The sequence below is a fragment of the Scyliorhinus torazame genome, chromosome 10 (genome assembly GCF_047496885.1).
Source record: "Scyliorhinus torazame isolate Kashiwa2021f chromosome 10, sScyTor2.1, whole genome shotgun sequence".
NCBI classification, from domain to species: Eukaryota; Metazoa; Chordata; class Chondrichthyes; order Carcharhiniformes; family Scyliorhinidae; genus Scyliorhinus; species Scyliorhinus torazame.
This window is the reverse complement of record NC_092716.1, coordinates 111402481-111420026: the sequence shown is the minus strand read 5'-3', so window position 1 is coordinate 111420026 and position 17546 is coordinate 111402481. Positions and strand designations below refer to the sequence as shown.

General features: G+C 47.6%; 1 protein-coding gene across 4 annotated transcripts in view; it reads left to right on the top strand.

Moving 5' to 3' along the window:
- Positions 1 to 17546, top strand: part of fcsk (fucose kinase) — a 497568-nt gene that overhangs the window by 298524 nt on the left and 181498 nt on the right. For all 4 annotated transcript variants that reach the window (XM_072518609.1, XM_072518607.1, XM_072518610.1 and 1 more), the window contains one exon: positions 15781 to 15831. In XM_072518609.1, coding sequence (XP_072374710.1) covers positions 15781 to 15831 — 51 coding nt within the window. The remainder of the gene's footprint in view (positions 1 to 15780; positions 15832 to 17546) is intronic.

Below are 17546 nucleotides of genomic sequence, written 5' to 3'. Positions count from 1 at the left end.
ATTAGACTTTTACCAGTGGGCCTGATGACTGTGATTGAAATCATTCTCGGAAACGATTTGTACCCTATGTATAAATTAGCAGATATCTGTTGTTCAACTGGGGCACACCGTCCCAGATTATTCTCTGCATGAAATAATACTTCGGACCACTGCTTGCCTACGGGAGTTGACTTTCATATTAGGCTTGATAAACATGTTCGCTCAAAATATGAACCATCACACTACAGCTGTTCCCCCTGGTTAGTTATCCCAAGGGGTGAAGAAATAAACATTTGTGAGTCTGTGCCTATATAAGTACTCACACTTTTAATCTCAAGATCTTGATTTGCCACCCCCCCCCCCCCCACACACACACACACCAACCCCCTTATATATTAGGTTATACAGTAGTATTTTCTGTTCCAGACAATGTTATCTTTCCCCTTTTGCATCACCATATTATTTCTCCTTTTGAACTTCTGTTCTTACACAAAACAATATCAGTATTCAGTCAGAAACCAACCCGTACACAAAGCAATCGCATTTTGAAGGCGGTGCTTTTTTTGTCTTTGGGGCAATCAGTTGGGATGATCTGGGTCCTTCATTTCAGTTCTATTTAATTGCCTGAAGAACCTTAAATTTTAAAATGCCCATACTTGTGTTTAAATCCCAACATGACCTTGCTTTCCCTGTATTCTCCTCAAGCCCTGTAACCCTCACAAGATCTATGTGATCTTCCAATTCTGGCCTCTTGCATGTCCCCCATTTCCTTCACCCCACGATTGGTAGCTGTCCCTACAGTAGCTCTGGCATTCCTTCCATTAATCTGTCCCCGCTCCAAGAATGCGACAGCTAAGCCATGTCTCATGCCTTTTAATAAAACACCGTTATCTTACTAGCAGGGTGCCAGGTGGACAATGGTTAACTGACCCCTGTGTGCTGTTTTCCTGTTGAACCAACACCATGAGTGCAAGAGTTCAGGGTATGATTGAGCAATACAAGCAGTAGTGTAACACAAATACACAGTTGCGTTTAACCCAGCAGCAGATTGCAAGACCATTGGTAATCCATTAGATGCTTCTTGAATGTTGGAGAGTGCTGTTAACAATCGGAGAGCTACACACCTACCATTAATAAATAAATAATCTTTATTGTCACAAGTAGGCTTACATTAACTTTACGGAGGGCAGCACGGTAGCATGGTGATTAGCACAATTGCTTCACAGCTCCAGGGTCCCAGGTTCGATTCCCGGCTTGGGTCACTGTCTGTGAAGAGTCTGCACGTTCTCCCCGTGTCTGCTTGGGTTTCCTCCGGGTGCTCCGGTTTCCTCCCACAGTCCAAAGATGTGCCGGTTAGGTGGATTGGCCATGCTAAATTGCCCTTAGTGTTCAAAATTGCCCTTAGTGTTGGGCGGGGTTGCTGGGTTATGGGGACAGGGTGGAGGTGTGCGGTTTGGTAGGGTGCTCTTTCCAAGAACCGGTGCAGACTCGATGGGCCGAATGGCCTCCTTCTGCACTGTAGATTCTATTAACACTGATGTGTTGGGTGCTCTGGGTCCGTGGAACACATACAGGCCACCAACACTTAAAATAGTGCAACACTATTTTATTAAGCTAGAAACTGTTGAACATACTTTCACTGTGGGTTAACACGATGTTAGATTAAACTAAAGACCTATGCCTGTCCTAACCAGTCTATGCACTCAGCACATGGTGAAGATCTGTGCTCTAAGCTGTAAGCTCTGTCCTTCTGAGAGGCTGCATCCCGAATGAGCGGGAAAACTGATGCCCTCTGTCTTTATAGTGAGTGTGCTCTAACTGGTGATTGGCTGCGGTATTGTGTGTGTTGATTGGTCTTGCTGTGTGTCCATCAGTGTGTGTGTCTGCACCATGATATACTGGTGTATATTATGACAAACATTGCAATGGAGTTAATGTGAAAATCCCCTAGTCGCCACATTCGGGCGCCTGTTCGGGTACACAGAGGGAGAATTCAGAATGCCCAATTCACCTAACAGCACGTCTTTTGGGACTTGTGGGAGGAAACCGGAGCACCCGGAGGAAATCCACGCAGACACGGGGAGAACGGACAGACGCCGCACAGACAGTGACTCAAGCGGGAATCGAACCTGGGACCCTGGCCCTGTGAAGCAACAGTGCTAACCACTTTGTTACCATGCTGCCCTATAGTCCTTCTGGGGAAAATGCTAATAGTTGAGAGCTGTTCCATAATTATTAGGTCATTTAATTTGAGTCATTGGAATGATGAGATGCACAGCAGTGGCACTGCTGTCCTCAGACTGGGGTTCAAGCAAAGAAGGTTCTGAGCTCTGTCTGGCTGGGAGGTATTGATTGGTGCAGCTCAGAACTACCGATTCTCACTTGTTTGAAGTGTGAGATTCATTTTGGCATAAAAGCATCTCCAATTTTGATGTACCTTATCCTTATAAATAATACATGTTTAAAAGGATTTAGATGTTATCTCACTTATTCTAATCACCAATCCCACTCCATTGGGGAGGACCCATCTGGCCTTCTTGTCATGATATCCACATTAACATATCATGGTGCAATCACACACACACTGATGGACAGGTAGTTGGACCAACCAACACACACACATCACAGCCAATCACCAGTGAGAGCACACGCACTATAAAACAGGGAACACCACAGTTCCCGCTCATTCTACCAGGAAATAGCTCGGAGCACAGAGCTCACAGCGCGCCACTCAGACATACACCATGTGCTGAGTGCCTCACCAAGATAGTGCAAAGGCTGGGTCCACAGGTTAGCTGGTGAAGTACGAACCACAGCCAGAAGTTAATAGTTATTATTGTACATAACAATAAAACAGAGTTGTACCATCTACAACCGTGTTGGTTCTTTGTGTATCGAAACACCCAACGCGACACTTCTTTCAATGAATGCCCTGGAATCTTGTACGTCTACCTGAGAGAGGAGAGGTGGCCTTAGTTTAACACCTCATTCAAAATGAAATGAAATGAAATGAAAATCGATTATTGTCACAAGTAGGCTTCAAATGAAGTTACTGTGAAAAGCCCCTAGTCGCCACATTCCGGCGCCTGTTTTGGGAGGCTGGTACGGGAATTGAACCCATGCTGCTGGCCTTGGTCTGCTTTACAAGCCAGCTATTTAGCCCACTGTGCTAAACCAGCACCTTTGGGCAGCACCTTTGACAGTGCAGCACTTTCTCAGCACTTCAGTGGAGTTTCAGCGCAGATTATGTGTTCAACTCTCTGCAACGTGACTTGTACCACCTGAATTCCAGTCCATCGTCAACTGTGCTAGTTGGCTGAAGTTGCCGACTGGCTTCTAAATCGATATTATTGTCCTATTAGACCCATTCATCCAATGATATGAAATATCCTTTAGTGGCTCCGCTGGTATCTGTGTATAAGTTTTGGGTAGCAGATGCAATTAGAACAGACCTGTCATAACAGTGTAGCTCACCCTCATTAGAAGATGCTAATTGAGACCCTGCTAAATAATGTTTTCTAATGAGTGACTGCTATAATGAGAGTTCCACTTAACTACCATCAGCAGATGCGAGTGCAGCTTTTGGCTGCCATTTTGTCATGTCTGTGTTGCTGTGCTGGACTCATTATTCAATGTTCAGTTTGAACACTGCTGTATAACATAGCAATTGCAGCATTTCACACTTCCAACATTTCCAGCACATTCCAAAGTGCTGGTTTTAAATCTGTTACAAAAACAGGAAATACTGGACAATCGCAGCAGGTCTGACAGCATCGGTGGAGAGAGAAGGGAGCTAACGTTTTGAGTTTGTAAGACTCTTTATCAAAGCTTTGTCTTGGACATTGTTTCTCTTGGACATTGGCTGCCATATTTTCTGCATTTCAAGATTTTTGCATCGCAAGAGCTGACAAACTATAATTGAAAAGACCAGGGCTGGAATTCTCCCTTTGGGAGACTGTGCTCTTGCTGGTGATGAATTGCCGCTGGGAGCGCAAATCCAAAGGTGATTCCCTATTCCTTGCGATGCAAATTTATGCATGGCGGGGATTGTGAGGGATCCCCTCATGAATCCTGTTATTAGGCTGCCATTTTGAGCAGGTGGACCGATAGCGAGGTCTGGCGGGCTGGATGCCTCTCCCCTGCGCCCCACCAACCAAGGTATTTTCTGGGTCACCCCCACACAGTACAAGAGTGCCCTACCCCTTCCCCCCACACCCCCTCCAGGGACCCTCCCCCACCCCTCTTACAGAGAATCCTTTCTGGAAGCTAGAGAGTAGTCCAGTCAGAGACCGTGAAAAACAATCACTGCTTTAAAACTCACCTGTGCCATACAGCTGCTGGTTCAGGCAGAGGAAAAGGCACTTGTAAATTCCTAGAAAGAAAACTACATCAGCTGGGTTTAAACCGCCACAGATCTATGATCTGCAATGCTTTCATTCATATCAATGTGAAATTGAGTTTACTAGGCAGTTATTGACAGCTTCCAAACATAGCCAGCTGTCTGAATTGTTTGGTCTCATTTCCCTTCACACTTAACTGGGTTTCAGGTAGTCAGCTGTGAAGCTAACCGCAATGTTTATAAACATCCAGCTCTGATTGACAGCTCTTCACAACATCAAAGACAGTTAAGTGCTCTCACTTCCTCTATTGCTCTTCAGAAAACACTTAACTGTCTCGGATGTGGTCCAAGAGCTGAAAATTAAAACTCTATGTTTATAAACATAGCGGATAGTTTCACTGCAGGCTACTTGCAATCCACTCAAGCCTGAAGGGAAATGACGGGCAGGATTTTCCCACGGGGCGCCGATCTCATTGTGCCGGCCCTCAGCGACCCCATAGAGAGGAGGGGAGGGGGGGCATTGGCAGTGATGCCCTCTGCAGCGGGTCGCACTGTCCGTGGGTGGGGTGGGATGGGGTAGGGGACCCTGAAGCTCACTTTGAGAACAGGGCACTTTTTAAAAATGGCATTCCGACATCTGAGGAGCTGTACTGGCCAGCGAGTTTAGTTCCCCACTGCAGAAAAAAAAAATCAAAATATGGGATTGGCTGGTGAGAATCTCCCCAAGCCCCCCAAAAATGCTTATGTGTGGGTGAGTACAGGTGTGGCCAAAAAAACATTTGGGAATCTTCCTCCCCCACCCTGGCCGGTTCACCCAAAATGACACTTAATCATTTTCAGGAGAATCTTAACCTGAGATTAAACAATCCAGAGAGCTGGCTGTGTGTGGGAGCTGTCAATCACAGCCTAGTAAACTCAATTTCACATTGATATGAAGAAAAGGCTTGCAGATCAAAGATCTGTGGGGGTTTAAACCCAGTTGACTGGTTTTCTCTTAGGTTTAATGACTGGGCAAATAATTTGGCAGATGGCGTATAATGTGGGAAAATTTGACTTTGTCCACTTTGACAGGAGGAATAGAAATATTATTTAAGTGGCGGAACACTGCAGAATTCTGTTCTATCGTTTGGAGGAATCTGTACACAAGTCACAAAAAGCAGGTACAGCCATTAGGAAGGCAGATGTAACGTTGGCCCTTATTGACACAGTACACCCACTGGTTCCCATTATGCACAGCACATGTTACACCTTCAAAGAACGTCTTTACATTGGTTAAACAGAATGAAAGAGTTATCTTGTGAGGAATGTTTGAGCAGGTTGGGTCTATATTTATTGGAGTTTAGAAGAATGAGAAGTGACCTTTTTGAAACATAAGATTTTGGGGAGGTTTGACAGTGTAGATGCTGAGAGGTTGTTATCCTTCATGGGCGAGTCTCGAACTTGAGGGGGCCACAGTTTATTAGTAAGAGGACAATTATTTAATACAAAGATGAGGAGGAATTTCTTCTCTGAGGGTCATTAGTTTGTTGAATTCTCTTCCCCAAAGAGCAGTAGAGGTTGGGTCATTGACTGTTTATTCAAGGCTGAGTTAGATAGATTTTTGATTGACAAGGAAGCCAAGGGTTATGGGAGACGGGCAGGAAAGTGGAGTTAAGCTGAAAATCTGGGCCTCGGGGCTGGTTTAGCATAGTGGGCTAAACAGCTGGCTTATAATGCAGAACAAGACCAGCAGCGCGGGTTCAATTCCCGTACTGGCCTCCTCGAACAGGTGCCGGAATGTGGCGACTAGGGGCTTTTCACAGTAACTTCATTGAAGCCTACTTGTGACAATAAGCGACTATTATTATTATAGGTACTGAGTGTGAGGATCTGTGGAGAGGAGTTGTATTTAAAGTTGGGGCTCACGGTACTGGAATTTCCTCCTCCCCATTACAGTTTGAGATACTGTCGGGGGTGGGAAGGGGAAGGCGGTGTGAGATTTAGGAAGGAGGCTGCAGAGTATCGGAGGATTCCTCTCCCAACTTGTTGGCTGCATTTTGCTTTCAAACAAAATCCGTAATTTGAATAAAATACCACAAAATGTACCAAATTTAATTTCTGTGTTTGTGACCCTGTCAGACAGTGAATGTATCATGGCACTGGCTATATTCTGGATTTGTTTAGTGATGTTTGCGAGCAGAGCTCTATATTCAGGTCATTAGTGTCAGTCTGAATGCTGACAGGAGACTGCTGCAGGGATGTCTCCCTAATTGGAGCCAGTAGCAACAGCATCACTCATCCTGCTGTTCTCTCACTGGCAGCCACTTGGGTCAACAACTAGAAGTCTGCCCATGGAGCTGTGCCCTAACAGGAATCAGGAACCTCCAGAAAAAGATGGAGTGAGTAGCAATGGGATTTGGGTATATTTCGTTGTAGTCTCTTGTTATCTTGGCAGGTCTCTCATATTTAGTTCCGATGAGGCCAAGCATTCCTCTGACTCTTGACCCTGAATTACTGCTTTTCATATTCCAGGTGATTATCCTTTGATTATCTTTCAAAGTTACGGAGATTTGGTAGTTCAGAGGAGTTCTCCTTGATAATCCAGAAAGCATCGACAAGCTCCCAGAAATGTGACAATGATCAGACAATCTGTTCTTAGGTTTTTTTTGTGTCATAAATATGGGACAGGGAGAATGCCCTTGCTCTTCTTCAAATAGTGCATGAGATCTTTTGTGGGACCTGCGGGAGATATTCAACAACTCACTATCGAGAGGGACCCTGCCACCCACACTGGCACAGTCCTCGATATTGCTAACCCCTAAAAAGGACAAAGACCTGACAGAGTGCAGGTCCTACAGACCCAGCTCACTCCTAAACACTGCGCCAACGTTCTGGCAAAGACCCTGGTAAGGCGGCTGGTGTGTTGTGTGCCAGAGGTAGTCACAGAGGACCAGGCAGTCTTTGTCGAGGGCAAACAGCGAATGGCGGACATCAGACACCTGCTAAACGTGATTATGACCCCAGCCGGGGTGGAGACACCAGACGTGATCGTCCCCCTGGACGCAGAGAAGCCCTTCGACTGAGTCGAAGAGAGGTACTAGAAAGCTTTGGGTTTGGGCCGGGGTTCACCTCGTGCATGAAATTACTATGAACATACGGACAAACACCACCAGCTCTGAATACTTCTGGCTGCACGGAGGCATGAGGCAGGGATGCCCTTTGTCCCAGCTGTTTTTTGCGCTGGCAATCGAGCCACTGGCTATCGTTCTCAGATCGGTGAAGGGTGTAGAGGCATCCAAAGGGGAGAGAGAGGCAGGGCGCACAGAGTTTCACTCTACGTGGATGACTTGTTCCTCTACGTCTCGTAGCCAGCATGCTGGAATAATGGAACTCCTGAGGGTGCTCGGAGCATTCTCAGGTTACAAACTTAACCCGAGCAAGAGCAAAATCTTCCTCTTGAACCCGCAGGAGGTGGTATCAGAGCTGGGGAAGTTGCCATTCAACAGGCCAAAGCCAAACTCCGATACCTGGGGATTCAAATAGCCCACGACTGGACATGGATCCACAGGGGAACCTGTCAAGTCTAATGGAGGAGGTAAAGAGGAACCTGCGGAGGTGGGACTAGCTCCCACTCTCCCTGCCAGGGAAGTACAGACGATCAAATTGAACTTACTGCCTAGGTTCCTCTTCCTGTTCAGACCCCTCCCGATCTTCATCCCCAAGGCCTTCTTCACTAAGATAGACAAATTAATCATGGTGTTTGTGGGTGTTGCGGGGGGATTCCTCCGAGCATTGGCCCAGCCCCACTCCCAATCACCCCAGCCGGATACTCACGAAGCCCGGTGGTAGTGACCATGTTGAGGAGATGGAAACAACTGAGACACCACTTTGGTCTAATCACAATGTCCACAATGGCCCCCAGCTGCAAGAACCATGGATTCCCCCCCTGTGACTATGGGCGCCTCCTTTAAAAGGTGAAGACAGGATGAAGGGGTACTGGCGGTAGGGGACTTGCACGTAGATGGATGAGTGGAGACCCTGGGGGAACTCACGGACAAGCTCCAGCACCCAAAAGGGAATGAGCTACAGTATATACAAATAAGGAACTTCCTCCGAAAGGGAACAGTCTCTGGCCCCGGCACCCGTCCCTGCCAGCAGGATTACCACGGACTGGCCCTACACTCTGCAGCCCCTGGCCAGCGCCCTCCTGGGGGATCAACAGTCTTCCTTGGGTGGGTCGCATGATGCCCCACCAGTAGGTAGGCATCTTTGTGTGTGTGTGGGGGCGGGACGGGTGGGGGCACCTATGCGGCCGGTGTCGCTCTTCGCAATCGTGGTCACGGTGGGCAATCAGTGGCTGCGCAACAAGATGGCTGCCTTGTGAGCCGTGGCAATGGCGGTCTGTGCCTGGACACCTCGATCCTAGGGAGTCACCTCAACCCCACTGCCCATCTCTTGGTCACTCCTAGGTACCCCCACCCCCACCCCCAAGCCCTGGCGGATGACCCCCTGCCGCACCCCCCAGCCAGTGACAGCACTGGCAGTCCACGGTTGAGCCTTTGGGAACATGTCCTACCTCCACCTTCTCCCTCAGCAGCCACGGCGCCTGCTTCACCATTTTATATATCACAAGTAAATTTCGCCATTGATAATTCCTCATGTTGGAGGCGGAGCATTGCTGGAGGCCCAGAGAATACTGCAGAGGGACAATTAATGATGTGCCAATGGCGTTTACTGCAGAATTTGCATGGCCACAGCGACATGTGGTGTAGAGAGCATTCACGTCACTGTCGAGGGGCCGGAGTATGACTTTCCATTTGGCGACCGGAACTGACCAGGATTTTCGGCTGAGGCATGAATCTCTGCCCAATCGTATTTCCCGATTTTGGCATCGGCCGACGGAGAATCCGATCCATTGTGTTTAGTTTGGTAAGGGAGGAGCCAGGGGCTGAAGTGGGTGATGCGTTTTCAGTTTTAAAATTCAATTTGAGATTGGGATGCGAACAGACATGCAATTCCTCTAAAGACCGTGGGCGTGATTCTCCGCTCCCGCGCCGGTTGGGAGAATCGCCTGGGTCGCCAAATTTTCCCGCGACGCCGGTCCGACGCCTTCCCACGATTCTCCCAAGCGTCGCGAAACGGCCCCGTCGAGTTCCGCGCGGCGCAGGCTGGAGAATCACCCGAGACACCCAAAATGGCAATTCTCTGGCACCCCTGCTATTCTCAGGCCGGATGGGCCGAGCGGCCAACCCAAAACGGCGGGTTCCCCCCGGCGCCGTCCACACCTGGTTGCTGCCGGCAGGAACAGCGCGGGAACGCTGGGGGGGGGGGGGCGGTCTGCGGTGGGAGGGGGGGGGGGGAGGGGGGGGGGGGGGAGGGGGGGGGGGGGCCTGCACCGGGGGGGCCTCAAATGGGATGTGGCCCGCGATTGGTGCCCACCGATCGTCGGGCAGTCCTCTCTGAAGGAGGACCTCCTTTCTTCCGCAGCCCCGCAAGATCCGTCTGACAACGTCTTGCGGGGCGGACTCGGAGAGGACGGCAACCACGCATGCGTGGGTGACGCCAGTTATGCGGCGCCGGCCGCGTCATGTATGCGCCGCCGCCTTGACGTGGCGCCAAGGCCTGGCGCGCGTAAATGACGCGGCGCCGCTCCTAACCCATTATCGGGCCCTGAATCGGTCAGGATAGGGGCCGTTTCGCGCCGTCGTGAACCTCGACGGCGCGAACACTCTGCCTACATTTCGGAGAATCCCGTCCCATGAGTTTTGATCTATCTGTGAACAGAAGCAATTTCTCTCAAAACAGTGAGTTAATGATGTGCCTGTGAACAGGACAGGAGCAGTTTCTCAAAAGCTGGCAAGTTAAACAGTAGTAGAGCAAAAATCTCTTTCTCAAAGCAAGGGTATCCAATGTATCTCTTTTAAGCAAGTATTCCTGAGTCAGCTAACTGTATATAAAAGTGGATTTTGACCCAAGATGAGTGTTTGAGTGGAGATAAAGGTAGCAGTTAGGAGTCATTGTTTCATTGTATTATTAAGTATTGTTTCACTGGTACTTGTAAGCTATTGTGTTTATCATATTCAAGTTAGTAATATTGTGTTAGTCATAAAGTTTGTTTTATAGTACCATATCCCTATTTGTGTGTAGAATCACTTCTGGAGCGAAGTATTCTTTCCTCAAAGTCTTACAAATTAAATTAAATATTCCGGGTTCTGTCCGGTATCCGAGCAACTGTTGGGATCTGGTCCGGGATTGTAATACTAAATTCACCTGCTCTGCCATTCAATTAGATTGGGACCATAAAGAATAGCTGCTTGGGTGAAGCAATGGAGCACTGTCCAGTCCCTGAAGAGGCAGCACCTTCAGCAAAGGAGAGAGATGTAGATAAAAATATTGATGTTTTTTCAGAGATGGTCTCCACATATGTGGACAGTATACATTAACTTTTCTCTGCATTTGTATTTTGGACACAACTGTGCCTTATTAACTTTTAGTCTTTTTTGCATTCATTAAAGCTGCTGTTAAATGTGACCATTAGAATTTTATGGTCAGCAAGAAATTCCATTACCAGCAAAGTCAAACCCACTCCAGTGTTATAATCATAATTCTGGTTATTCATAACAGTTAAGCACATCCATTTCATGCTTGCAGCATGTTAATCCAGGCTGGTGATAAATAATAGCGGTAATCAAACAAAATTGGATGCAGATATGGTTCAACATATTACATTGAGATTCAGCACCAAACACAGTCTTGAGTTTAATCAATTGTAATTTATTTTTAATAAAGTAAAGGATTAAAGGAAATGAACATAAGCTACTGAGTTTAACAAATCAGAAAATAGAGTAATTGATGCCAAGAAGTAAATTGCTAACAGATTGATCCCACCTCACAGTTGGGTTATGGTTATAAATAGCAGAGACTTCATTCCCCTGGTGAGCTACCAACTTGGCTATTGAGATCTGACTTGCCCATCTCCAGCTCCCTTTTTCACTGTCAGTTCTTCTTCATTGGTTTTGAAGGATGATTCTTGAAATTAGAGACAGCACCAAACCCTTCCTCACCTCAAAGCTACCCCTCAACTTGGACATTGACTTGTAAATTTTACGAATGCATGTTCCTTACTGCATTAATTAATGGATGGAAAATTAAGGAAAGCGTACATACAGATTCATAGAATCATAGAATTTACAGTGCAGAATGAGGCCATTCGGCCCATCGAGTCTGCACTGGCCCTTGGAAAGAGCACTCTACTTAAGCCGACACCTCTACCCTATCCCCATAACCCAGTAACCCCACCTAACCTTTTTGGACACTAAAGGGAAATTTAGCATGGCCAATCCACCTAGCTTTCACGTCTTTCGGGACTTGTGTGAGGAAACCGGAGCACACGGAGGAAACCCACGCACACACGGGGAGAATATGCAGACGCCGCACAGACAATGACCCAAGCCACGTATTGAACCCAGGTCACTGGCGCTGTGAAGCAACAGTGCTAACCACAGCTACCGTGCCGCTACTCACTCCCAACCAAACCTCCTCCTCCTCCATAATCCATTCATGATGTTCTGTCTTGCATTGAACTCCACTTTTTCAGGAAACCCATTATCTCCAGTCTCCATGACTGATCCTCCTCAATGTCCTGCTTTTTAACATCAATGGGATGTAGAAGCACTGGAGAAGGTGCAAAAATGATTTGCAAGGATAATGCAAGAACTGAGAGGTTAAAAGGGCAGCACGGTGGCGCAGTGGTTAGCACTGAGCATACGGTGCTGAGGTCCCAGGTTCGAATCCCGGCCCTGGGTCACTGTCCGTGTGGAGTTTGCACTTTCTCCCCGTGTCTGTTTAGGTTCCACCCCCTCAATCCGAAAGATGTGCTGGTTATGTGGATTGGCCACGCTAAATTGCTCCTTAATTGGAAAATAAATAATTTGGTCCTCTAAATTTACAAGAAAAGTACTGAGAGGTTAGAACCAGCAGGAGCTCTTTTGTCCAAATAAGAGTCTGAGAGATGGCCTAACAAAGGCCTTTAAAATTCTGAAGGGGTATGACAGTGTCAACATGAAGAGGACGTTTCTACTTGTTCGGGGGTCTTAAGCTGGAGCCTTAAATAGAAGATAGGCACAACTGGAAATTCAGGAAATACTGAGAACATTCAGCAGGTCCTGTTGTATTAGAGAAACAGAATTAACTTTTCAGGCCAATGACCTTTCATCAGAACTGAACCTGAATCATTAACACATTTCCTGGTTTTATTTTCAATTTCCAGCATCTGCAGAATTTTGTATTTGATTGATGATACTGCAATGGTTGTTGGTCAATTTGTCAATCAGAAGTTCGGATGAATTTACCAGACACCAGGGGCGGGATTCTCCAATAATGGGGCTTTGTCCCCACGCCTGCGGAAAATTGCGTGTGAATCACTCTGGACTTGCCTGGAGTAAGTCCAGAGTGATTCTCCGATTTGCAGGGGCTTGCAGGGCTCCGATACAGGGACCTGCACTTCCGGTTAGGGGTCCGCACATGCGCACGGTGGCGGCCTGCGGCAGCCGCCCCACGAGGCATGGCCGACCCACACCGCGGACTGGCACCAAGTAGATAGCCCCCCCCCCCCAGATCGCGCACGTCCGCGGATCGGTGGCCACTGATCGATAGCCTGGCCGTCCTGGAGGCCCCCCCCCCCCCTCCCCCTGTGAATGATCTCCCCGCCCTCCACCAGGGTGGCCTCGGCCAGCTGCACTTGGTGAATCGTCGCGGGGACCTCTTTCAATGGCCCCCGACGGGCGCCGCGTCGGCCGCGCTCGCGCGATTGGCACCGATTGTCCCTAGACCGGAGAATCGCGGGACGCTCATTCCGCCCCTTGAATTCAAATCTGATTTTTTGAATTTGATTTGAAGAAACCGAAATCTGGAAATAAATAACTGGTACCAGCAAAATCGATCATGGAATCTTTGGATTGTCATTAGAAACTCAGCTGGTTTGTTATTAAAAGCAAATTACTGCGGATACTGGAATCTGAAACAGAAAAACAAAAATTCTGGACAATCTCAGCAGGTCTGACGGCATCTGTGGAGAGAGAAGGGAGCTAACGTTTCGAGTCTGGGTGACTCTTTGTCAAAGCTGGAGAGAACTGGAAATGGGATCAGATTTATATCGTAGTGGGGGGCGTAGAGCGGTGGGTCTGGATAGGGGGCCAGCGATAGGTGGAGATTGACAAAGACGTCGAGGACAGAGAACAAGGAATGATTAAGGCTAAGAAGGGTGCTGATGGTGGCACATAAAGAAATATTGTGCAAAATTAAAGCGCATGGTATTGGGGGAAATGTATTGAGGTAGATAGAAAACTGGTTGGCAGAGAAGAAACTGAGTAGGGATTAATGGGTCCTTTTCAAATTGGCAGGCAGTAACTAGTGGGGTACCACAGGGATCGGTGCTGGGACCCCAGCTATTCACAATATATATTAATGATTTGGATGAGAGAACAAAATGTAACATCTCAACATTTGCAGATGATACCAAGTTAGGTGGGAGGGTGAATTGTGACGAGGATGTAGGAATCCTACAGCATGATCTTGACAGGTTGGGCGAGTGTGCAAATCAATGGCAGATGCAATATAATTTGGATAAGTGTGGTGGTTATTCACTTTGGAAGCAAAAACAGGAAGGCAGATTACTACCTGAATGGTTGTAAATTGGGAGAGGGGAGTGTGCAGTGGGACCTGGGTGTCCTTGTGCACCAGTCGCTGAAGGTAAGCATGCAGGTGCAGCAGGCGGTAAAGAAGGCTAATGGTATGTTGGCCTTCATTGCGAGAGAATTTGAGTATAGAAGCAGGGATGCGTTGCTGCAATTATACAGGGCCTTGCTGAGGCCACACCTGGAGTATTGTGTGCAGTTTTGGTCTCCTTCTCTGAGGAAGGATGTTCTTGCTCTCGAGGGAGTGCAGCGAAGGTTTACCAGACTGATTCCAGGATGGTGGGACTGTCATATGAGGAGAGATTGACGGGGTTAGGATTGTTCTCGCTGAAGTTCAGAAGAATGAGGGGGGATCTGATAGAGACTTATAAAATTTTAACGGACTGGACAGGGTAGATGCAGGGAAGATGTTACCAATGGTGTGTGTGTCCAGAACCGATCATAGCCTGAGGATTCAGGGTAAACCATTTCGGACAGAGATAAGGAGACATTTCTTCACTCAAAGAGTGGTGAGCCTGTGGAATTCATTACCACAGAAAGTAGTTGATGCTAAAACATTGAATATATTCAAGAGGCGGCTGGATGTAGCCCTTGGGGAGAATGGGATCAAAGGCCATGGGGAGAAACAGGATTAGGCTATTGAGTTGGATGATCAGCCTTGATCGTGATGAATGGCGGAGCAGGTTCGAAGGGCCAAAAGGCCTCCTCCTGCTCCTATTTTCTATGTATATATGTATCTATCAGAATGTGTTAATGGCAGAACAAAGTTGAGCACTGTGTTAAAGGGCAACTGGAATAGTTGGCCCAAGTAGAGTGGGGGGAAGCGGGGAACAATGGTGAGGGAAAAACAGATCAGTGGAAGAAATAAAAATAAATTGATAGAAATAAAGATGGGGTGAAGGTGGGGGAGAAAATTCACAAAGTCCGGAAGGCTCTAATGTACCTCATCAGAAGATGAGGTGCTGTTCCTCCAGTTTGTGCTGGGCTTCACTGGAACTTTGCAGCAGGCCAAGGACGGACATGTGGACATGAGAGCAGGACGGTGAGTTGAACTGGAGAGCGACAGGAAGGTATGGGTCCTGCTTACAGATGGACTGAACGTGTTCTGCAAACGCTTAGACTCTCAAATGTCGAGTAGCCCGCATTGGGAGCAGCAAATCCAACCAAATTGAAGGAGGTTCACATGAAGCGCTGCCTCATTTGAAAAGAGTGTTTAGGCCTTGGGATGGTGAGCAGGGAGGAGGTAAAGGCGCAGGTGTTACACCTTCTGCAATTGCATGGGAAGGTGCTGTGGGAAGAGGGTGAGGTGTTGGGGGTGATGGAGGAGTGGACCAGTGTATCCCGGAGGGAACTGTCCCTACGAAATGCTGACGGGGAGTAAGGGGATACACTGGTCCACTCCTCCTCAGAACTGAATTAGTCTAACCGGCCTGTGCTTTGTTAACAATTTGAAATATAATTGCTAATTCCTTATCCTGAAAAATTAGCCCATGTTCCCACTACTAATCACAATGAAGCTTGCCAGCATTTCATTCTGTAGATGTCAAATGAGGACCGGTTCAAACTTTAATGTGATGCTCCGCCACTGTGGATTCTTGTAACACTTGCGGCCCGGTCTCGCACAAGAAATGGCAATTTACAGGAATTCTGGGGGGGAAAAGTTAGCTGGGAAACCGCACCACAATATTAGCCAGCATTTTCAGGAGAGATGGAGGGAACGTAGGAAACAAAGTTGAGACTGATCATTTGCAGCGTGTATCCTAACATTGTCTCCCCTCTTTTATCCAGGTTGTCACCTCTGATGTACTGCAGACAGCGAGAATACTGATCCTGCACATGGTGAGTCACCAAGAGTCCAACCTTTAGCTAATGTGATAACCATAATGAGGGAGGTGGGTCACAAAGGCACATCTCGCTGTGATTAGAGGCTGGAAGCAGAAATGAACACCAAATGCATCTCTCCCTAACCCTTTCATTTAGATTCTCTCTGCACATTTCAGTGAAGGTCATTAGGTACACTCTTCCTTTCTCCAGGATGAACATATTTCTGTCTTGCTGAGTTCACTCCATGCTTCCCACAGTTCTTCCTGTAATTAGTGTGACAGCTCCCTGAGACCGATTGAGTAAGGCTGTCTCCTTGTAGCTTTCATAATCTCATCAATTAAAAAAAATCCAATTTAGTATTTATTTATCACCTTTCATAACCTTGGAACAACCCAAGGTGTTTATCAGTCAATTTCAGTCAAGTGTAGCCAGTGTTATAATATGGGAAACGCTTCAGTGAATTTGAGTACAGCAAGTTGCCATGAAGAGTTAGTGTTAGTGAGCAGATAATCTGTCTTTTAATAGCATTGGTTGAAGAATATTGGCCACGACACTGGAAAACCTCCCCTGCTCTTATTAAAATAGTGTCATGGGATCTTTTACATTAACCTTCGAGCGAATGTGGGGCTTTGGTTTAATGTGTTATGCCAAGATGGTACCTCCACCAGTTCACCTCCTCAGCGCTAGAGTTTCATCCTGGGTTTATAGGCTCAGACCTATTGAGTGGTCTGTGAACATAGAACTTCCTGATTTAGCAGTGAGTGCTACCATTAAACCAGTGTTTTTCAAACTTGTTTTCCTGGGACCCACTTTTATCAACTGGCCTACCTTTGCAACCCATGCCGGCCGACCTACGCGACTCACGCCGGCCGACGTTTGCAACCCATGCCGGACGATGTTCGCAACCCATGCCGGCCGCCCTTTGCGACTCATGCCAGCTGACCTTTGCAACTCTCACCGGCCGGCCTTCAAGAGCCACGCCGGCTGACCTTCGCAACCCACTCCGGCATTGGCGACCCACGCCGGCCTCCAGCTTTCGCGACCCACACTGGCTGACCTTTGCAACCCATGTCGGCCGACCTTTGAGACCCTCGCCGGCCGACCTTCGAGAGCCACGCCGGCTGACCTTCTCGACCCATGACGGCATCTGGCCTGGCGACCCACGCCGGCCTCCGGCTTTCGCAACCCATGCCAGCCGGCCTCTGCGACACAAGATACGTTCACCTACCTTTAATGCGAAAGGGGAGCATGCTTGGTCCCCCTGATCTCACTCCAATCAGGTTCAAAGGAGGAGAGGGCAATACGCATATCAGGTGCAGACTTCAGCCAGTTACTTTGTGCCGTCTTCACCTTTATCAAAACGGAAAATCCAATCTCGCACTTGTAGGTTGTTGTGAAGGGCAATAGCAACAAGATGCTTGTTTTACTCTATACTGGATACTTCTGGGAGATGCTACTCCAGAATGCTGACAGTCTCATGGGTTTTTGGTGTATTTTGAATGTGTTATCACAGATCAGATACAGTATTGTGGTCTTTTAATTTGGAGTCAGCTCTAAGTTAATAACAAGACTCTGGGGTCTCGACGTCGAAAGGACTTTTTCACCCATCACAAATCTGAAACGTCTCCTCTCATTTGTCAGTACTTCTTTGCATATAACATGCAAGGACTTTGCCTCCTTATTTGCTTGGTGCAATTGACAAAGCCATACCTCAAGAAATCATCTTTATA